The sequence below is a fragment of the Sinohyriopsis cumingii genome, unplaced genomic scaffold (genome assembly GCF_028554795.1).
Source record: "Sinohyriopsis cumingii isolate HCF-2022 unplaced genomic scaffold, ASM2855479v2 utg002213l, whole genome shotgun sequence".
NCBI classification, from domain to species: domain Eukaryota; kingdom Metazoa; phylum Mollusca; class Bivalvia; order Unionida; family Unionidae; genus Sinohyriopsis; species Sinohyriopsis cumingii.
In genome coordinates this window covers 1-24,223 of record NW_028316159.1, presented here as the reverse complement: position 1 = coordinate 24,223, position 24,223 = coordinate 1, and the positions used below count along the sequence as shown (strand labels likewise).

General features: G+C 37.9%; 1 protein-coding gene across 1 annotated transcript in view; it reads left to right on the top strand.

Moving 5' to 3' along the window:
- LOC149770920 (uncharacterized) overlaps nt 1-22,372 on the top strand; it is a gene marked incomplete at its 5' end in the record, with an annotated part of 30,275 nt that extends 7,903 nt beyond the window's left edge. Inside the window, 2 exons of the mRNA XM_089948987.1 lie at nt 19,099-19,283; nt 20,941-22,372. Of these exons, the coding sequence (XP_089805113.1) occupies nt 19,099-19,283; nt 20,941-20,990 (235 nt within the window). The remainder of the gene's footprint in view (nt 1-19,098; nt 19,284-20,940) is intronic.
- Nucleotides 22,373-24,223: the final 1,851 nt, after the last annotated feature.

Sequence of the window (24,223 nt, the reverse complement as noted above, 5' to 3'; positions counted from 1 at the left end):
TGGTCAGGGTAATAAATTCACGACTACCTGTTTATAGAGCAATTTACGGGGATGGACTAGGTGATGTTATTCAAGGTTTATTCAGAAGACTAGTACCCAAGGCAGCGCCGATTGCAAAACAACTATCAATGAAAGCTATTGATGTTACTAAAGATAAAGCTCCTGGTGCTATTGGTAATATTGCCAGCAAGGCATTTACTGCAATCAAGGAAAGATTAGCGCGATTACGCAGACCAGTCAAATTACCAGCCACCGCAGAGATGCCTGCAGATGTCAGTAAAGTAATAAATCAAGCTGCAAATAAAAAACTAGCAGAGATACTGGATCAACCAATAAATACGAGTCTGATATCAGGAAGTGGTCTTCGTTTTAGACGACTATGATTTACTATAAAATGTTTAAACGCGTGTCTGATCCAGCCTTCGATATGGATGCACCAATACTCAAGGATGAGTCTGTGCGCGATTATCAGTACTATTCTTATGAAGCACGAGAACCAAATCAGCGGGGCAGAATTGAATTACAAGTGCAGGATACAAGTAGATATTTCTTGCCCGCGGAAGCATTTATTGAAGTTACAGGTGAAATCGTAACAAATGTTACCCTTAATACACCATATGCAGCTGATGTCCAAGTTGGCTTTGTAAATAATGGCATCATGGCACTATTTTCCAGCGCCAGATATCTCATAGACGGCAAAGAAATTGAGACAATTGAAGATAATGTTGATGTTGCTACGACAATTATTGGGCTGGCAAGATATTCAGATGATTACACTAGATCAGCTGGTCCAACTATGATGTTCGCCAAAGACAATTCTAACTTTCCTGATGGAAGACCTAGCATCGTAAGGCGACCACAAAACAATGCCAGAAATGTTAATGCCGATGTGGAAAATTTATCCTTTCCCAACACTGAATACAACTTAGGGTTTGGAACACGAAAATTAATGTTGAAAGGTGATAATAGAGAATTTTCATGTGCGATTCCACTGTCTCACGTCTTTGGATTTTGTAGAAATGTCAGAAAGGCCATTTTTGGAGCCAAACACACAGTTGTACTTGTGAGAAAAGGTGATGACAATGATGCCATCTGGAGAGCAGCTGGCGTTGCTGACGGTAAAGTAAATATAAGAAGACTTGCTCTGTGGATGCCGGTGATGACTCCGTCACTTGCCGAAGAACAGCGGTTAATTTCTTTTATGGATCAAAGTGGTAAATCAATACTGTCGTGGCTAACAACAACCACTGACGTTAATCAAAATTATGTTGATGGGATATTCACGTGGCATATATCATCACAGCAAGGTGTTGTGGCACCAAGACATGTTTTTGTTGCGTTTCAACTTAATTTACGATTAAACAATCAGGAACGTTCTCATATGATATTTGATCAACTTGGTATCACTGCAGTGTCTTTGCGAATAAACGGACATCAAGAACCATCCGAGGATATAATATTTGAATTTTGGCACTAATAATGTAGCACGCGTATATCACCGTTTGATGACATTTATGGGACGTGATCAAAATATTGATACTGGTTTGCAAATATCACAGTTGGATTTTACGAGCCTGTATCCGATTTATTACTTTTCACTGGAGCATCTTGATTTGGCTAAACAATCTGTTGTTGATTTACACTTCAGAGCTAACGTAAACTCAGGCAACCCTTACAGAGCAATCGCGGTCATGCTCTCTGATAAAACAATGCTACTTGAAGGTGCTGGTGGACGAATGAGAGTTATTGATGCCCCAGTAGAAAATATGTAAACAATTAGATCAATCTCGTATTAAATAAAATGTCATACAGTCATGTTAATGTCACTCTGACTCCTGGTCAGGTGAAGAAATTACAATCGAAAAACGCGAGCACATGTGGGACATCAATAACACTAAAACACGATCAGCTAGCGGGTGGTTCAAACAAACTGTCATTAACTAAAACCCAACTAAAACATTTCAATAAAGCGAAGCAAGCAACGACTGGAGTTCGACTTGATCTCTCTCCAGCCGCGGTCAAAGATATGATTAAATCCGGTGAAATACTTCCATTTATTCCAATAATTGCCGCAGCACTAGCACCAGCAGCAAAAGCAGCAGCAAAAGCAGCAGCGTTAGGAGCAGTTGGAACCGCAGCAGGAATGGCACTTAAGAAAGCAGTCGGAAAAGGATATAAAAAAACAGGCCGCGGACTCAGACTTCCAGGAACTCCGGCTTCATGGTACCCAAAAAGGTTCTAAGTGTTTTTACACCGATGTCAAATTTTGATTTACTTGATGCTGTTAAACACTTACTTATAAAGAACTTCAGAGGCGTCTTTATGCGAGATCAATTACCAGCACGACCGAATAATCCAGAAACCGGTATTATTAATCTCGACAACAAAAACGGTCCAGGAACTCACTGGGTTGCTTACGCGATCGATCCACGTGGAATTATCTATTTCGATTCGTACGGGCTAGCACCGCCAGTTGAATTCCTCAGATACACAAAAAACATCCCCGCGTCAAAGACATGGTCAGGTAAGGTTTGGTACTCAACGCTGCCAACACAAACACTAACTGATCCTCCGATATGCGGTCGTGAAGTATTAAATGTTCTTGATGAAATTTCAAAATCAGCGAGTTCTCGTCACAAAGTCGTGCATGAATACACCACAGATGTGATTTCCAAATTTAAACAACCCCATAACTAATAATGGTTGATATTTACGGAAGATCAAGCAGAACCAAGGAAGAAAAAAAAGATATCGATTTATCAAAGTATGCGACCAAAGATGAAATTGATAATCTCTTAACGTTAACCGGAATAGACCCAGATGAAGTTGTAATTTTTCAAGACCGACACGGAAAATTAACAACCAGTAACATTAAGTGGAATGACATAATTCGCAGGGTTATTGGAGCTACCACGGACAACATCGTTGTATTCACTGATAGCGGCAGAATCAGAGATTCGTTGATATCAATTGCGATGCTGCGAGATGATGCACGAAAAGTCGCAGGGGAACGTGTAGCGAAGACCGGTGATACAATGACAGGTGAACTCAGCATGAACGGTAACAAAATAACCGTTTTAAGAGATCCAACATCCCCGGAAGATGCCGCAAACAAACAATATGTAGACACCATTGACGGTAAACTGACTACGTTGCGGGCAGAGTATGATGTTCACGTGAGCGCGTTTACAAGACTTCGAAGAAACTTCGCAAAAGCTGATGAGTCCATTGATAAGTTCTTTGGGGTTCCTCCAGTCATCGACACGAAACTTTCTGAAATCAAAGAAAAACTTACTGGTAACGCCAGCGAAGTCAACAAGATTAATACCCGGTTAGGTGTAGTCAGAACAGAAAAAAGTTTTTCAGATCAAATACAGATAATAGAAAATAACATTAACACGATCACAAAAACACAGCAGGATATCGTATCGGGAATTCCTGACATCGTTAACAAAACCAGTTTGATTAAAGTCCCCATGGAGTTACCCCCGGGCATATCACCAACATAACATATACGGTATCATCGGGATTCGCAACATGGTCCCGACAAAATAATACTATCAAATATACAGCAACAGCCACTGGCGTGTATAGACTGTCTGTGTTCTCCGCCGCTAAGTTTGAGATCTTCACACCATTGACAGATGCGCAACAAAAATAAAAAAATACAAACGGCGTGTGACCGCGCTAGCCACAATAGTGTATTCGGTATCCGCGGTAGTGGCATCCACGGGTGTGCTATTGTCTGCGTTAACTCCGGTAACGACCGCAATCGCAATCACAATCACAATTTCAGCATCAACGACGATCGCAGGAGTTGCTAATATAATTGCAAAAAAGATATCCTCGTGCGCGATAACAAAATTACACGAATATGAGCGACTAAACGACGCGGCCAGCAACGCATACTCGAAATTGTCCTCGTTGATATCATCCAGCCTTGACGATACAACAATATCAGATTCCGAATTCACGTTGATGTCTGGCATATACAACGATTACGAGCGTGCAAAGAATTTTAATTTGAAAACGATGAAGATAAATAATGACGGAGATACTTCAAGAGATAGCCGCAAATACAACTCCGGTAAGGACCACAATGATATCAATATCTTCGACGCAACCAGAATTCGATATTAATTTTCCAACTGCAATTCCAGTAAAAGAAATCGCGCTGGCACAATTACGAGTATATCACAGCTGGCCCAACATCAGGTCGACATCATTTCACGGACAGTTGCCAGATAATTCATTTGTATTTTCATATAAGAATAAATCCGACGGTACTCCAGATTGGGACGTCATTCATTTACCAACAGGGTCTTATCAGATAGAAGAAATCAACAAAGAAATACAGCGTCAAATGAAGCGTATCACCGGAAAAGAAGCAAAAATATCAATAATCGCACACGAGCCAACGTTGTCAACGGTCATCGAAATCTCAACACCGGGTTACGCCGTAGACATTTATAACAGTTCAATCAGAACAGTATTAGGATGGCATGAAAATCCACCACCGACACCACCGATACCACCAGAACCAGCGAAGTCTGATTATATCACTGACGCGCAGGCTTATCACACAATTACACCGTCATACAAAAAACAACTGGATTCTCTAAAAAATGCAACGTTGTTTAGCTGGTCCCCCCCCCCATGAAGGTGGCAGTGATATTGAGTGGAGTTTTTTACGGAGAGAACTTCCGGGTATTGAGGGGCTTGAGGGAAGTATTGGTGTTAGCCTGAGCGATATTACTGAATATTTTAAAATTATTAATCAATTACATAAAACACAACTAGCGCATCTACGGCAACGCTTCCAAGAACATCTTGGAAATGTACACATTTCCGGTTCACGCGGAGAAATTATTAAACAAATTGAGATATTAAATCAGATTGCCGCGGATGTGGAATATTATAACCAGCGAATGATTCAAACAGTAATTAACAGTGAACCCCGCTATAAACAACTATTTCTAAATAAGTTTTCGCTGAAAGAAGCTGGACTACCGAATTTTAAATTTCCAGGATACGTTTCCCCGGTCATCTTACGAAAATACGTCACTGATATCGTCGATGAATACTTCGATGACATACTTGACCAGTACAAGCGAATATTGCCACCGCCAACTATCCTCAGATATGATAATTCCACAGCGAGAGATGGCAGACATATTTCTCCGGGCATCGTAAATATCACTGATGTCGTCGCGGTCAATCTTGTATGTGACGCAGTTGATGGCAGTTACAACATAGACACGACATCATCAAATCAAGCCCAGCAAGGGTTTATACTATACTCATTTACTCCTAAAGAACCACCTGGATTTTTGATTGTACAAGAGCCAATCAATCCAGTATTTCTGCAGTGTTTGAATCCAACGCTGACAAGGATGAATTTTAAAGTCACTGACCAACAGGGTAGACTTTTGGACCTGAGAAATGAAACTATTAGTATTAATTTGCTGGTGAAATCTTAAGACTTTCAATTAATAATATCATATCATAATAATGTCCCAAAAATCTTCGAACTTCCGGAAGTACGATGATGACGAAGATGTCACTGACAGTGATTTTATTGTTAGTGATGAAGATGAAAATGTCTCTGACAGTGACAGTGACGACGATGATGGCACTGTTGGTAACATCATCATCAATGACAGCACTGTCACAATAAATTATATTAAATGAACGCGAATAACATAGCAAATGTATCAGCACGTGAAATGTTCCATCGTTGACAAAAGCGCGCTTGAAGAATTCATCCGAAAATTATTTAACGGAAACCATTTACCGGGTTATGTTAAAATAATCATCGATAAGTACGGCAATGATGATTTTTTACTGACAGAATTTCAGCTGAAGTAATTCCGCGAAAACAATATCACGATGATTAATTGTGACGCAGACCAAATCCTCAATTATGTTCACTCGTGCATTTCACGGGATCATCTCGACAAAATACTGCAGTACAAATGTCAAAGACATTTCCATCCTTTAGGATTTTTCCAGAAATTCTTTGAAAATATTTTACTTTATATATATTTTTTTTACCACTGACAATTTTCCTGATTTTCGTAGGGTATTTTGCTATGAAAATCAACAAAATTGTCCAAGTTGCTGATTTCATAGGGGTATTTTGCTATGAAAATTAACAAAACAGTCCAAAGTTCTCATTCCGTAGGGGTGTTTTGCTATGAAAATTAACAAAACAGACCAAAGTCACGGATTCATAGGAGTATTTTGCTATGAAACCCAACGAAATCGGACAATTGCATAATTACACAGTAAAAAAAAATATTACTTTTTTTTTACTTTCGATTTCACTTCCAAGTAAAATGCAATCAAGGTGAGGTATTTACTTCCTCGTGAATGACTTCGTCATTCGTGACAAAGTCATCCTTGATTTCATCATTGACAGCGTCAGCGGACATACAATGCTTTAATTTCCTGACCCGATTATTAATTATCTTCTTTGTTTCATACTCGGCTGCCAGTGCAAGCCTGATCTTTTCGATTGCACGAGACAGTGGAACAAATTCATTTATTTGTGTCTCCGCTACGCTGGCCAGTGATTTATACAAATTATTTTGGATCATCTTTATGAATCGATATTGAGCAGGAAGAATATAACGCCCTGCGCATTTAGCTTCTTATAATGATTCAAAATCTGACAGAATAGTTTCAACATTTAGTAATATATTAAATCCTTGTTTTTCTAATTTTTTAATAGCATCAATCACATTATTGATATTTTCTCGATTCATATTTATATATATTTTTATATATTTAAAATAAAAAACATCACATCTCCTTGAGCTTCTAGCTTATCATATGATAACCTACCAAACTCAGGAAACACTACCCGCATATGAGCTCCTAAACTGCCAAATAACAGAGAGTGTGTTTGCAAAACGACGAGACATTCCCCATTTGTGAACCCCCTAGCTTACCATTTGATATGCTAGCAAGGTTCATATGGGGATTGTATGTTTTTACCACTGTATTTACATCTGTAAAGCTTCTAAATTGCCACCGCATTTTAGCAAGCTTACACAATAGTATAACTTAATTCTAACTTATCTTAAGACGGCACAAACACATAGCATTTACAATATTTACAGTAGAAGCATATTTACAGCAGTTGTATTTACAGTAGAAGCATATTTACAGCAGTTGTATTTACAATATTTACAATATAGACAACACAGACAGATGCGGGGTTATATTCTACGTCCAACAAGTTGCACACCCACCCCCGAAAATCAATCCCGTTTTGGGGTAAAAGGTCACCCCGGAACGGGGCGATAACGGAGAAAGTTGTGCAACTTCGTTGGGTTTTGAAACCCCAATATAGTATTAGGACGATATCGTATATAAACTGACTGATACCCAGAAGTTCAGAAATAGCTCAGCGTGATTTGTTTAAAACGTATTTTCTTAAATATGATCGTGTGAAAAATACAGATGAACCATAAGCCCGAACAAGTGTAATAAAATAGTGATATTGTCTGTGAAAAAAAAGATAAATACGAGTTTATTCTTGACGCTGTCAAGGGATAAAATCATTCTTGCGCTGTCACGGATAAAATAAGGGGAAGTTATTTACTTCCTTGTACAGAATATCGTCTGCAGTTACCTGTAAAGGTGACAACGGGGAAATAATTGTATCATTGACTTTTCACTCAGTCGCTGTAGAGTTATCTACATAAGAAAATATAATCCAACTATCAAACTTACTTGAAAAAGTTGATTTGATAATATTTTCTGCAACACGATGAACCGAATGGGAGTGAATACCAAAATACTTCGCAGCTGAGTACATTGAGCGAAATATATTTTCTTTATTAGTATTTTTATTGAGAGATCTGACAGCTCTGGGAATTTTTGCAAATTTACCAGCGTCACCTCGTGCAGAATTCTCACTTGGAGTAATGGCTTGCAAATTCTGAAGAGAGTTATTAAGTTTATTATTATCTTTATGATCAATTACAAGACCTTTTTTGATCTCTCCGTTAAATACCTCAAACGCAAACCTGTGAATAGAATAGTTTTTACCTCCAGCCTTAAATTGGAGGTAACCAGCATTATTAACAACACCAACTGGTTTTTTCAACCTACAGTGTCTCACTATTCCCTCACGTGATGCTTCGTAATTCTTGATGGTTGGATGTGAGACAAATTCTTGGCTCATTTATATAATAATGTATTTGTCTAATCTATAATTTGTTTGAAAACCTAGTTATATAATCACTCTCGGATTTTAGCGCGTCTCCGTTATTTTTTTATTGTAATATCGCTTGAGTTCCCGGTATCGTTTCCCCCCGCACCCCGCACATAATTGTGTTTTACCTCTGACACCAATGCCACATCGCAGGCAGGGTATGGGTCCTGTGCTTCCTCGTTTGATGCTCTGTATGTGTTCACCGCAGAATTCCTTTCTGCAGGACTTACCACAGACTGTTACAGATCCAACTTTTAACCACTTGCACTTATTCATTTGTATATATAATATTTCTTATTTAAATACTTGTCTTAAATATAATATGGAAGAGTTTTCAAGATTATCCGCAGTTGGCGCTGGGAGATTCGATCTTGACAGGTTAAACCCGGATCCACGACGACGGTATCTAGCTGATCTATTTAATATTATCAACAAGGGTAAAAGAGAATTTCGCGACGAGGGCGCATCTCATGTATGGTCGTCATTTAAAATTACCCGCAACGATGAGGTCATCATCGATGCTACAATGACTGATGCCCGAGCAAAAACAATTACTGATTATCTGTTTGATGGATATGAAAGAGATGGACGTACTAAGAAATATGTTTTCAGAATAAAATTTATTGTGCAAACAAATTCCGATGAGTGGATTATCCTTGACAAACTTGACCCTGTTCTTGCCAACGGGAAAACCGTTTTGTTAAGTAGAAATTCCAGACCAGGAATGCTCGTTGGAATTGACATTCCTTATTATGCTCGAGCGTATCCTGTAACTGCGGTCGTTTACGGAATATATCCTGTTAAAAAAAAACAAAAATTGATAAACTCGCCCCGATGAAGACGTCATCAATGACTACGTTAAATTGTGTAGCCGAGCGAGTAATGGAACATTTTAAAAACGCAAAACGAGGAAACGGTTTAACCGATTTGCGACGTGAAAAAATAACATCGTGGGCTGAGCAAGTCAAAGATACTGGAGCATCAATAAATGATGTTGCTGTGCTATCAAGTAAATTAAAATGTTCAATAACAGTAAAAACACTAACCGGAGAAATATTATATAGTTCGAAGCATTATAAAAAGTCAGGATCACCGATTGAAATTATTGATCATAACTCTCATGCATGGACTGATGCAGTTACAATATTTCCACGAGATCGTGTTGTCAAATTTTATCGCGGAAATATATTTGATGCTATTTACACACTGAGTAAAACCGACCCTGTGTCAGTGTGGTTGTTTAGGAGTTCCGAAGATTCCGAGTATGATCAATTTGTGAGACCCAACGGGGAATTATACCGGACGGAATCGTTGCAACAACCAATGAAAAAACTCGCAGAGAAATATGTGAGAAATGCTAGCATTTCCAAAGAAAACACTGATCAGTTATTGGTTAATTGTTTTACAGTTCCAAGTGTTGCCGCTCACGCCGCCAGAGAAAGAAATTCGTGGAGACCAACCCGAAGTCAGTTTCTCTCGGATATACAATTAAGTTGTGTCGAGTATGGACACGGCGAGTTATGGAATACCCGGTATAACTACCGGGATATGATTTCCGTAGATATGATTGCCTGCTACCCAGGAAGTTTTCTCGGAAACGGCGAGTGCAGCGAATACTTTAAGCGATTCGGACATCCCACGAACTCGATGACACGAGTCGCCGTAAACGGTGTTTTACCCGATTTTGATTTGACAGAATTTGCTCGTGTGACTTCGTTTGAATTTGCTAAAGGGCTTCATCAGATTTGTTATGTTTGGTTTGGCAGACACTTCGTCGAAAAGCGCTGGGTACCAATAGTGTTATTGCGATATATGCTTGACAGCCGAATACTGGTATCGTTGACTGTCAGTGGAGCAATCATATCATATCAACCGCAGACCTCAGTTTGGTTACCAACACCGGAGCGTATTACCCTCGATGAAGTTATCGAAGAATGGACACAAGCATGTCCAGAAACTCCTCTTGATGCTATCCGCGAAGGAGCTCCTGAAATTCTCAAGATTAGACTCAAAAACAGTGAAAGCACAGCGAAAGATCTCGGACAAAGAATAATCGGTAAATTTACTCAGGGTGCAGCATTTGATCATAAAATGCATCACTCGCGGTTGATTATCGATGATGCTGAATTGGATTTTATAATTGCTGACGCTGTTGCAAGAAATATATTTTGTAATCGGGAGGATGTGTTCTTGTCCGACGGGAAAAAGTTGGGCACCGTTGTAAGTTATATCGACGGAGAATCGCCTCAGTACACACATTTAAGATCTTCAATGCTGGCTTATGTTTCTATAAATTTCTTATCGATGGTAAATCGATTTCCTGACACCGCAGTTAGAGTTGCCACGGATTCATTTTATATCGATAGCAAATATTCAGAATCACTGACCGATATAATGAAATTCTGCGGCGGAGATGAATGGAGTTCGTGGAGAATAAAAGCCGAGACGTTACACGAGTATTGTGAATCCGCTGATGTTGCAATCGAGGATGATTATTATAAATCCGAGATGCCAGAAATATCTTCCGCACCGTCTGTGTATGATCCAATCACTAGACACAAAACTGTTTATTTAAACGGGCCGGGCGGGTCTGGTAAAACAACTCGAGCGATTGAATTATTTCGTGGAAAATCTTCGACGCTCGAATCAGATATGATTGTGCTAACACCTACACATAGGCTTGCCAGGGAAATGAAACAACGAGGAGTCAATTCTTGTACTTATCACAGCTTTTTCAAATACAGCGGCGGTGTGTGGACGCCAGATCGAATGGGAACAAAATATGTCAATGATATAATAATTTGGGATGAGATATGTACGGTACCGCTGCAAACGTTAAAAACATTTCTTGATTGGCTGCTAACGAAAAATACTGCAGTGATTATGTGCGGCGATCACGGTCAACCACCTCCGTTTGTCGGCGCATCTCCTCATGATTGGCTGAGGAATTTTGTTGATTATTACGAAGAAGTGTCTGATGATTACCGAGCACTTGATGCAACGTTGAAAGAATTTAAAACACTAATCAGCGACTTTTTACGCGTGTGGAAACCAGACGATTTGATAGTGGCAAGTAGAAAGATAGTCAGAGACACACTTCAACAACAGCTATTTTGGTTGCAACAAAAAAAGTTTCCAATGTTGCCAGTGCCGTTATGTTATAGACCAGCTGATACGCGGTTAAAGAATATAGATGTTGATATTCCAGGAAAGACAGAGAAACAGAATTTAGTACTGAATGCTATTGTGCTAGTTGATATTAATGCTGTCAAAGATGCACTAAAAATAAATAAATCCCCGTGGACGCTAGGATACGCAATGACAATTCATTCATCTCAAGGACTGACTATCTCTGATACAACTGTCTGGATCGTTGATGATCGAATCGAATGGTCAAACTTAGTCTACTTAGCTGTGTCCAGAGTCAGAAGAATGTCTCAACTGCGAAGAATTGTCTTGGATGAATCAAACGCTAATAAAATTAATAATGAAAACAACAGCGATGATGATGTAATAAGAAAAAAATTAACCGGTTACAAACAGAGTGACAAAAAAAATAATCGCGATTTTGATCTTGATGTTGAATTTATTCACGCGTTGAAACAACAGCAGAATAATCACTGTGCGAGCAGTAATTGTATAATGCTATGGCAGTATTCGAATAAAAATTCAAGACAATTTACCGTAGATAGAAAAGATAACAGTCGCGGTCATACACGTGATAATATCATGTTGACCTGTCTTGAGTGTAATCGAAGTAGAGGCGCCAGCGCTAGTTAAGTGATCGAAATCACTTCAGTGATTTGGGTGGTAATTGTGTGTCCTCGGGAATTACCTGAAGTTGTTCACGTGTGAATCCGCGTTGAGGAGCAGTTGAATCTAATCTATAGATTGCTGGTCTGCCAGTGGATCTTGTCACGGTGGATATCTTGTGTGTGGTAACACTCCAGATGGGATCAGTTGCTCTTCGTTTACCACCTTCAAGTTCACCTGGTTCGTATAAATATCTAGCAGTAACTTTTGTAACTTTTGCTGCTTCAGCGAGTTTACTAATTGCCGCGTTACCTCTCCAATATCCGCTTGTGGAATAATAAATCGACTCCATTGGAAATGCTTGCATTTCTATTAATTACCCAGCGCCTAATACAAGCTTAGATTTCATTGCGGATTTTATTAACCAGGATGCTAACCTCTCCTTGAAAGATTTATCAGGGATGGCATTTAACGCGTGAATTAATTTCACATCCGCGAGATGGCGCTGTTGCAAATCCTTGCTTCGGTAAGCTACATCATGAGCATGACACGCCTTATCAATAGCGCTTATCGGATACTCACCTGGGTTTGGTTGATCCTGAGCATCAAGTCTGATATCAAGTCGGGTTCCTGGACCACAGTAATTATATCCTGGAAGATGTTTTTCTCCTGGGTATTTAGCCCACGGTGTTCCTGGTAGCTTGGCTAACTTGGCTGCGATATCACCTCCGTTCTTTTTTTAATAAATCTAAATTTTTTGTGCCACATCGTTCACACTTGCCTGTAAGCGCTTGTCGATCATTTTTTGTTGTAATTGTTGTTGTATCCCCAGTTGGGGTATGTGCTCGGCATTTCACACAATATAAATTCATATTTATTTTATGATATATCAAATGGAGATCACTGACTTTTCTGCGTCAAAGCGACGAGAGCCAATCAAACATAACTCGGTTCTACCAAATTCAACTCGAATGATTATTATAGGCCCATCTGGGTCGGGTAAGACGCAGTTGTTACTTAATTTAATAATGAAGTGGATGAAGTGGGATAAATTATATTTGATAGCACCATCAGTGGACGATCAGCGGTGTTATCAGGTATTAAAAGATTTTAACGAAAGTGCAAAATCGATAAGTGAAGAAGATGTTATTGAATTTATAACTGATATCAATGAAGCACCGAGTATCGATGATATTGACGGGAGTATTAATAATTTAGTCGTGTATGACGATATCATGTTGGACAAACAATCAAATCCTGCCAGGATATTTTCCCGCGGTAGGCACAAAAACGTTGATGTGATTTATGTAACTCAACGATACACACAAATTCCAAAAGTGATCAGAGATAACTGTAACGTTCTTGCAGTGTTTAACGGTGTTGACGCACACACGTTACAAAATATTCATCGAACTTGGTGGGGCGGTGACATGGACATAAATAAATTCAGAAATTTCTTTAGTCATGCTCAACGAAAACCATACGGATTTGTAACAATAAATTTACATGATCCTCGGACACGGTATCGAGTTGGGTTGGATACAATTTTTAACTAGAAATCCTAAAATATTTACATTTTGAGCAGCAGAGAGACTGAGCCACCAAGTGTTTCGTCGACCCTCCCCCGGGTCAAGAAATATTTTTATAGTGAGTTATTTTTCATAAACTAACTCTTCTAGTCAGCAGAGAAGGCTTATTTATCATAGTTTTCTGAATAGAGGGTTTATTTTGTGAAATAAAATCCTCTATCAAGAGTGTTTTCGATAGAGGGTTCTGTTGGAACGAATAGTTGGTGGGCTCAGTCTCTCTGCTGCTACACAAGGGCACTGTGATATCATTCCAAGTAGAACGAATAGCCCATGGACCTTAGACACAAGGGCACTATGATATCATTACAAGTGGAATGAATAGCCCATGGACCTTAGACACAAGGGCACTGTGATATCATTACAAGTGGAACGAATAGCCCATGGACCTTAGACACAAGGGCACTGTGATATCATTACAAGTGGAACGAATAACCCATGGACCTCAGACACAAGGGCACTGTGATATCATTCCAAGTGGAACGAATAGCCCATGGACCTTAGACACAAGGGCACTGTGATATCGTTCCAAGTGGAACGAATAGCCCATGGACCTTAGACACAAGGGCACTGTGATATCATTCCAAGTGGAACGAATAGCCCATGGACCTTAGACACAAGGGCACTGTGATATCATTCCAAGTGGAACGAATAGCCCATGGACCTTAGACACAAGGGCACTGTGATATCATTACAAGTAGAACGAATAGCCCATGGACCTTACACTCAAGGACAATGTGATATCATTACAAAATGCTCTTAAAACTCAGCTATCTCGATTACAGAAACATACATAAAAACTCAATAATGTTTAGTTCCTTAATTATTGTTAGCATGTATTTGTTTTGGAATGTCATGGTGTTTGTTTTTGAAATTTTGTTGCATGTTTTTTATCTGTTAAATATCAGGCGCTGTACTAGGTCCACTTTATTATTATTATTATTATTATTATTATTATACGTTTCTATTTATCATCATTGGTGTTCATTTTTTTCTTGTTGTTATAGCCCTGAAACATTTTTTTAATTCAGTTTTACAACTCAGACGTTTTGCGTGCCTTTACGTAAAGCACCACAGTTTGCAAGCAGACGTTATGGAAGTGTCATTTTAGTTGTCTGTTTATTTCATGATTGAATCGAGCTACCAAAATATATAATCCATCAATTACTCAAACAAATCCAACAGTTTATGCCTATGTCTTCTCATTCACCATGTGTTTTTCCTATTGTGGTAATAAATAACTGTCCCAGGAACGAGTCGGGCTAATAGAAACATTTATAGAGTTCAGGAATCATGGGTTTGAACAGCAACTCATTGTTTCTCCAGAATCCTTGGAGTATAATACGTATCGTGTGTTACGGCCCTGTCAAATGTATAGTGTGTACCAGCCCTGTCATACGTATAGTGTATTTCAGCCCTGTTACATGTAAAATGTGTTCCATCCATGTCATATGTATACTGTGTTCCAACGCTGTCATATGTATAGTGTGTTCAATACCTGTTATATGTATATTGTGTTCCACCCTGTCATATGTATAGTGTGTCCCAGCCCTGTCATATGTATAGTGTGTTCAAGACCTGTTATATGTATAGTGTGTTCCAGCCCTCTCACATGTATAGTGGGTTCCAGCTCTGTTATATGTATATTGTCTTCCAGCCATGTCATATGTATAGTGTGTTCCATCCCTGTCATATGCACAGTGTGTTACAGCCCTGTAATATGTATAGTGTATTCCAGCCCTGTTATACGTATATAGTGTTCCAGCCCTGTTATATGTATAGTATGTTCTAACCATGATATATGTATATTGTCTTTCAGCCCTGTCATATGTATAGTGTCTTCTAGCCCTGTCCTATGTATAGTGTGTTCCAGCCCTGTTATATGTATATTATGTTCCAGCCATGACACATGTATAGTATGTTCCAGCCCTGCTTTATTTATATTGTCTTCCAGTCCTGAAATATGTATAGTGTATTCCAGCCATGCCACATTTTTACTGTGTTCCAGCACAATTATATGTAGAATGTGTTCCAGCCCTGTCATATGTAGATTGTGTTCAAGCCCTGGCATATGTATAGTGTGTTCAAGCCCTGTTATATGTCTAATGTGCTCCAGCCCTGTTATGTGTATAGTGTGTTCCAGCCCAGTTATATGTATAGTGTGCTCCACCCCTGTATGTAAAATGTTTTCCAGACCTGTCATATGTATAGTGTGTTCCAGTCCTGACATATGAATAGTGTGTTCAAGCCCTGTTATATGTCCAATGTACTCCAGCCCTGTTATGTTTATAGTGTGTTCCAGCCCAGTTGTATGTATATTGTGTTCAAGCCCTGGCATATGTTTAGTGTGTTCAAGCCCTGTTATATGTCTAATGTGCTCCAGCCCTGTTATGTGTATAGTGTGTTCCAGCCCAGTTATATGTATAGTGTGCTCCACCCCTGTATGTAAAATGTTTTCCAGACCTGTCATATGTATAGTGTGTTCCAGCCCTGGCATATGAATAGTGTGTTCAAGCCCTGTTATATGTCCAATGTGCTCCAGCCCTGTTATGTGTATGGTGTGTTCCAGCCCAGTTATATGTATAGTGTGCTCCACCCCTGTATGTAAAATGTTTTCCAGACCTGTCATATGTATAGTGTGTTCCAGCCCTGGCATATGTACAGTGTGTTCAAGCCCTGTTATATGTCTAATGTGCTCCAGCCCTATAATGTGTAAGGTGTATTCCAGCCCAGTTATATGTATATTGTGTTCCAGCCCTGTCATATGTATAGAGTGTTCCGGCCCTGTCACATGTATTGTGTGCTCCGACCCTGTGATATGTATAGTGTTTTACAGCCTTGTCATATGCATTGTCTGTTCCAGCCCTAATATATGTATATTGTGTTTAAGCCCTGTTATATCTATAATGTGCTCCAGTCATGTTACATGTATATTGTGTTCCAGCCCTGCCATATGGATAGTGTGTTTCAGCCCTGCTACATGTAAAATGTGTTCCGTCCATGACATATGAATACTGTGTTCCAACACTGTCATATGTATAGTGTGTTCAAGCCCTGTTATATGTTTATTGTGTTCCAGCCCTCTCATATGTATAGTGGGTTCAAGCCATGTCATATGTATTAGTGTGTTCCAGCCCTGTCATATAAATAGTGTATTTAAGCCCTGTTAAATGTATAGTGTGTTCCAGACCCGTCATATGTATAGTGTTCCAGCCCTGTCATATGTATAGTGTGTTCCATCTCTATTATATGTATAGTATGTTCCAGCCCTGTCACATGTATAGTATGTTCCAACCCTGTTATATGTATATTGTGTTCCAGCCCTGTCACATGTATAGTGTGTTCCAGCCCTGTTTTATGTATATTGTGTTCCAGCCCTTTCATTTGGGTAGTGTGTTCCAGCCCTGTGATATGTATATTGTGTTCCAGCCCTGTCATATGTGTATTGTGTTCCAGCCCTGTCATCTGTATATAGTGTTCCAGCCCTGTGATATGTATATTGTGTTCCAGCCCTGTCATATGTGTATTGTGTTCCAGCCCTGTCATCTGTATATAGTGTTCCAGCCCTGTCATATGTATAGTGTATTCCAGCATTGTCATATAGAACAGTAGTGCAGCCATGTAACATCGCGTTCGGACAATTACTTCAACAACAATCGTCATTAGCATGGTCCCATCCACTGGCTAATCATTTCTTTGTGACGTAATGCACGGCTGTTTGTTTGGAATTTTGTCCTTCACCGATGAACAGCAAATTATATGCGGAGAATGACTCCATGATGCGATATTTTCCATTATACATACTGTTAATCGAAACGGCAATCATTTTACTTCATAAATCTCAATATTTGTAGAAAGATTTGTGAACAAAGTTTACTTTAAGCCACTTCGTGTTTGGGAAAAACGTCATTTGCTCTTCTATAGATGATTTTGTGTTTTATTTTTGTTTTTCAGTTACCATAAAAGTAATTTTCGGAATTTGGGTGATGGTTCTACTTGTTCATCTTTTATTAACGTGTTATATAAGGAATAGAGTCTAAAGGCAGCTATGATACTTTACGAAACATCGCACTTTTTTCATTCCTTTAGATCGCTCTGAATGAAGTATAAGAATTAGTTGCATATTCCGTATTCATTACAGACTTTTTTCTTTTTTTTAACCTTTTCGAGTTCTAGACAATAATGTTCGTCACGGAAAGAACCACCGACCCACGAGAAGCTACCGGCAAGCTTTCTCACATATCCACATTGGTCGAGCCCGAGACTCGAACCTACGCAGACAGCGGTGAGATGGCAGTGATCCGTGACGGAGAGCGCTTTAGACCACTCGGCCACTCGGCATGAAGTATGATTACATATAACAAACGCATGATACACTAGAATGTAAGTCATGCTCTAAAACACGATTTTGAATTATAACTTATTTTTCTTATTAACTGTTGGAATAATGGCTGCCACTGTTCCCAAATAAACAAAAATGTTTCTTTTTTTTTCAAATTTGATTGCAATATAATTTTCCAAATTATAGTGGTCTTTAAGAAAAACTTTCAAGCGCTCCAATCTAGGTACATCCATTTTCATTTTACATACATAGATGTATATTGAGCTAGAAGAAAACAAAAATACAAAGGATGTTCACATATTCCATCTGTTTCTTGTATCTCCCAATATTACAATATTGCACTTGGCACAGTATCTATGTTTACATTATTCTGAATCCAGTGGGACATATCATTCCACAACCTGTTTATCACATTACATTCTCAAAACAAAAATGCATAAATCTTTCTTTTTTTTTTTTCTTTCTTGTGTTTAGAACATTTAAAATCAATAGTAAAAATAAGCCTGCTGAAAAGTTTTGGGTAATTGGGAAACTGTACAAAGTTTTTCTACTTCCTCTACCATCTTTTCTCTGTGATATTTGTGATATTTTCCAACTGTTAGTGCATCTAATATTCCTTGGAAACACCTCTCGTGCCGAAAAGTTTGTTCCATGTATTTAATTAGCTAACTTTAGATTTCTACTGGACGTCTGTGAAATCTAAATCATCAAATTGATATATGCACACACTAAGTGACCTTTCCTTTACTTTATGATGCGAGCATTGTTCCCAAATCAACCGAAATTGGTTAATCGTATTGGAAACATTTGTGATTGAAGGTTTTATAGATGTTCTAATATTCTTCATAGTAAACATTTCTGTGCGGCAAACTTGCTTCGTTTTTGAAAGATCAAGTAGTTGAATGGCCTGTTTTGAATAAAGCCTGAGAGACGTTCGAATACCATTATGATTTTTTAAAAGTCTATTCGAGTTTCATTGCGTTTTATTTGCTTAAAATCTCGTAGACCAGCATGCTGACCTTTACATTTTGTTTGGGGTTTTTTTTGGGCTTGCTTGTGATGTATGTTTAATTAAATTTATATGATTCTTTCTTTTAATAGCTTCTGGATTATTAATTATTAAGTAGCTACGTCAATGCTTAACTTTGTTTTCTTCATTTTCTATCGTCATTATTACTTTAATTGTCATTTAGGATTACTGGAAAAAATCACCTGCGTCGATTTTACATCAGCCAAAGTTTCCACGGTTGTTCAGAAGACATTGGGTGGATGATGGTAATAGTCAAATCAGGTGAATACCCGTGCAAATATGATCAGCAAAAAGATTTACCGGCTATCGTCTACGTTGAAAAGCCAGAAGGAGGAGTCATCAATAATGGTATGCCGCACGCTATAAACTTAAACTTTATTAAAATTGAGTACGCAACAAGTTCCACTTCGTGGATCTGAGGATTGCATCTGAGGCAGCGGAGGTGCAAAGAGAATACCTTTTCCCCCATTTTTATGGCGCTTAAGGTTGATGACTCTTTTATAATAAGATTTCCTAAAAACTTTGAACTGACGTAAGTAATAAAGGTAACATCTGAAGAAAGAATTACAAATATCTGCCGGAACGCTTTCTTGGAAGAAAGTTGACATGCTCATAGTAATGTGTTGACATACAAAAAATATAATATAAATCACATGGCGAATAACAGTCCTTTCAAGTGCTCTTGATCCAGTAAGAGGTCACGTGTATCAGGGATTGATTAAGATAAATGTAATAAACTGAAAACGATATATATATATATATATATATATATATATATATATATATATATATATATATATATATATATATATTCGCTTTGACACAAAAATGTGACTTGTGTATAAAAAGAATATAACATGTTTTCGAGAATAACAAATTATCCCACAGCATTTCAGATTTGTGTCTGTTAACTTACCCAAAGGAGGGAACTATCATAATGAAAGTAGACGGACAAAAATTATCTTGAATTTTATTTTAATTGCTGATGATTTTGAAATTAATGAAATCTAGAATCTTGATAACTATAAACAAGCATCATATTGACTAATTAGCACCTCAGTATGAATATGCCTCCAAAAAAAGGCCCGACAAAAAAGGTACGACAATAAAGGTCTGACACAAAGGTACGACAAGGAAGGCCCGACAAAGAAGGCCTAACAAAAAAGGTGCGACAAAGAAGGACGATTGGCAACATAAGGCCATGTAAAAGCTCATCGACGAGTTCCGGCAGAAGGAACAAGATCGTATGGAGATTGATACTGGGCGTTTTCTTTCTAGTATTCGGAAGTATCGAGGCAACGTACGTACAGCTCAGCCAATGTCTGCGAGCTGTAGTAATGACTTATGATTACGCAGAAATTATGGATAATCTGTATGGATTCGTACACAGTCCGACGATTTGAATATGTAAACAAGAGTCAACAGTGCACGTTCTAACCGATTATTTGGTGTTAAGTGTAGCAGGTTTTAACTGAACACTATATTAACGAATTAGGTAATGAATAATTAATACTTAAATTCTCTTATAATATTTCATAACATTTATAAAATTTAACAACGGAACTAATTTTACAGGGGTTCTTTTGTCTTGGGCTATTTTGACTGCGTTCTTTTTGTCGGTGCTGTGTTGTCTTGGACTCTTTTGACGGGTCTATAAGATAAGTCCCTGCTGTGATCCCAACATTTTTCTTTTTTCATTGAAAACATTGTGAAAGAAAACTAACTTTTGCAAGGAATGAAACAGTGCTCTTGTCTCAGTTATCTAAATTGCTTCATATATATATAAATATATATAACACATTTATAGATAATTAAGAATGTTGATTGAAAGCGCTGACAGTTGATTTAGCTGTGATAATCCTTTTTATATACGCCGAGACCGTGAGTGAGATGAACGGTTCATGCATTAGAAGCAGGCAAGCAAAACATAGATTAGGTAGATGGATATATGAACATGCTATATTATAGGAATGCTCAGCTGATTTATTTTCTTCATATTTTTCAGAATGGAAATTAGCAGATGCATTGGGAATTTTCATTTATCACAAACTGTAGTAGTTACTTCCTCGCCATATGATGAAGAAATGGTTATTCTTACTTACCTTGCACTCGTCATATTCGGGAGATGTGATGGCTCAGTGGTTATCGTGCGGACTCTTAAAGAGAACGAGTGTTCGAATTTTACCCATATCGTGCTGAATCTGTAGCCGTGTCCTGTCTCTGGGCAAGACATTTTTCTAATTCCAATCGCTTCAACACGATGCAGATAAATTTATATGTGTCAAGTCACCATTAGAGCATCGATATCTTATCATACTGGCTATGTGCATTTTTGCATACGTCAAATCAATAAAATTCTATTCTGCTCTGTTCTGTTCTTATTAGACTCGTTCTACCAAGTCTGTAATAAATATTCGTAACTGCACTCGTCCTCACTAACCCGAACATCTTCGGCCTTTCAGACAAGTTTGTAAAAATACAACAAAAGAATGTGTGGACTGGACGTTGCAATTTATAGAAGCACTTGCTGTGTCGAGCCATGGCAGTATGTGATAATGGGAAAATGCAATTGCCCTTTCTTGAGCTTTCAGTTTCTTGCATTCTTTTCCGATTAAAATTACAACTTTTCTATTGTTCTTTCCCTGATCTTATTTCCAGCTTGTGGAATTGCAGCTTTGAACTACCATAGTTATATAGCCACTATATTGAACGCCTATAGTAATACAGCACTACTTTGAACACCCGAATGTTCTACAGCACTACTTTGAACACCCGAATGTTATACAGCCGTTACATTGAACACTCAAATGTTATACAGCCGTTACATTAAACACCCGTATTGTATACATCCGCTGGGTTGAACAACAATAGGTTATCGGTTGAATTTATATCAGTAGTTTAACTTCCCTAGGATACTTGTGTACTTTGACAAAATGTATTACATTCAGGTTGCATATTTTATTTCTATTAAAATCTGTATCAAATCTGGACAGTTGCATTAAACGTTCTTGTTATATATAATTATGAACTAGATCATTGTAGATCAAAATTCCTCTGTCCCATTTCAATCTGCTACTTTTATTATGTAACTGTGTCTGTGTTTTTTGTGGAGCTAAGAAATTCAAACTTGAATTGTGTTGCGCACTCCACCAAGTTTTCAAATCTATTACACATTATATTATTGTACAAAATATGAAATACATAATTATTGTTAATATCTACCATGTCACCATGTTAAATGTATATTATTGTGCGCGAGTGTCATTACATTTGTGCACAAATAAATATGTAAGAAAGCAGTCTGTTTCTTCCCGCATAGTGTTGCCAGAAACGAGACACTTTCTTTCCACCGTATTGAAAATGTATCCCTATGCTTTTATCATCTGTGTTAGAAACTAAAATAAATGCACTGCGAATAAAGTTCCATGCTATATCGACTTGAATATTATTTTCGTTTATTTCGTACAAAATGGCACCATGAATCTGACCGTCTTCATAAATGTATTAATTTGACAAAAATCGGCATGCATACTCTTCTGTTATTTTCTAACACTGACATGCAACACTTTTACAAAGTTGTGATCACTTGCTAGCATATATACAGACTCAACTCACAATAACTTTTCATGTATATTCTTCTCATTTGCTTGTCAATACGGAACTTTCCATTCCAATCCAAGCAAATCCTATACTAATTCATGTGTCATACAAAACAACACTTAACATTCAGTTTTTGGTATATGTTATTTGCAGTTTTGGCAGAACTATAAACAAATCATCCCGCTATGGATAACATTGAACTGTTAACAAATCATTCCGCCATGGATAAAATTTCACTTCCGGGATAGCAACAATTCCCGATTTCACACTGTACACTGCAGCCAAAAAAGAAAACAACAGAAAATTGCACGATAATCCTTTTGGTCTAAAGAATGAACAATTATCTTCGAAGCGGCACACAGAATGACTAATTCTAAGCCAATGACCTTCACAAATAGAGGGGAAAAAATTACTCTAAAAATAGATAGGGAATATATTAATGTGTATAGACCAGGAAATAATAATTGTGATCTGAGTCCATATGGACAACTGGCAGACAGAATACGTCCGTTATTGTGTTTGTTGTTCTAATAAGTTGTGAATGTAGGAAAGAAGGCAGGGTACCAGGCTAAATAATTTGATGGACCGTCATAATCTCGTTTCATCTACGAGAATGAGATATTAATAATCTATATCAGTCGCAGATTTTGAGAATTCTGTTTCGTCGATTCTCTGACCAGGAATAAGTATACAATTCGTCACTAATCAGGCTTTTTGTTGAATGTAATTATGGTCACGTGACATCATGATTGTGACTAAAGTGTAGCTGAAATCAACCATCCAAAGCAAAATGGCAAGAACAGTTGTTTTCCAGATTTAGACTTTTTATGTACTGAAAGAAAACGGCAGACAGAGGAATTCTCACTTTGTTTCTTTCTATCGTTTTCGCCTCAGAACTTGACGATTGTTAAATTGCCTGAATCATTTTTGGGACAGACAGCATCACATCACTATACTCTCGTCACATCATCTGGAATCACGGTACCAATTATTTTTCCATAGACCTCAAAGCTAATGTTTTGTGAAATAAATATACTTTCTATCCTCCCTCAGCATAAATGTCATACACAGTCAAAGAGAACAATGCTAGATTGTCAATTTGACAAGGGCAAAACCAAGTACTCCATTGCATTTAAGAGAGATAACTCTGCTGTAACTAGACAGGGGTAAGAGTTATCTAGTCACAACAGACTTTCAGCCATGTGTATCACATTTTTTAAAAATCATAAAAAAATATACAAAATGCAAGTACAATATAAAAAAATACAAAATATGATCTAGATCAGAATTAACATAATCTCACATGTTGCCAAGAGACTTAACTTTTTTAAGCCTAACAGAAAGTACAAATCTTACATAATGCACCAATCACAGCTAGTGTTGTTGTTTATTTCTGAATACATTGTTCCTACACATTAAGCTCCGCCCACCTGGGGTTGTACAACTGGTACCGTTATACAATCTCTATACAATAGACACCATCAGTTTTAGCGCGAAAATACAACCCTGATATCTATACAACTTATGATAGTCGCCAAACACACAGCAATAATGATAAAGATTAGCACTTCCTTGTTTAGCATGTGGTACGCTCCATCAAAACGATCGTGTGATGGATGCGGATAATGGATGCTGAATAAATCCATGTTATTTTACTCTTTACATTAGTAGATAGAAAAATACAGACA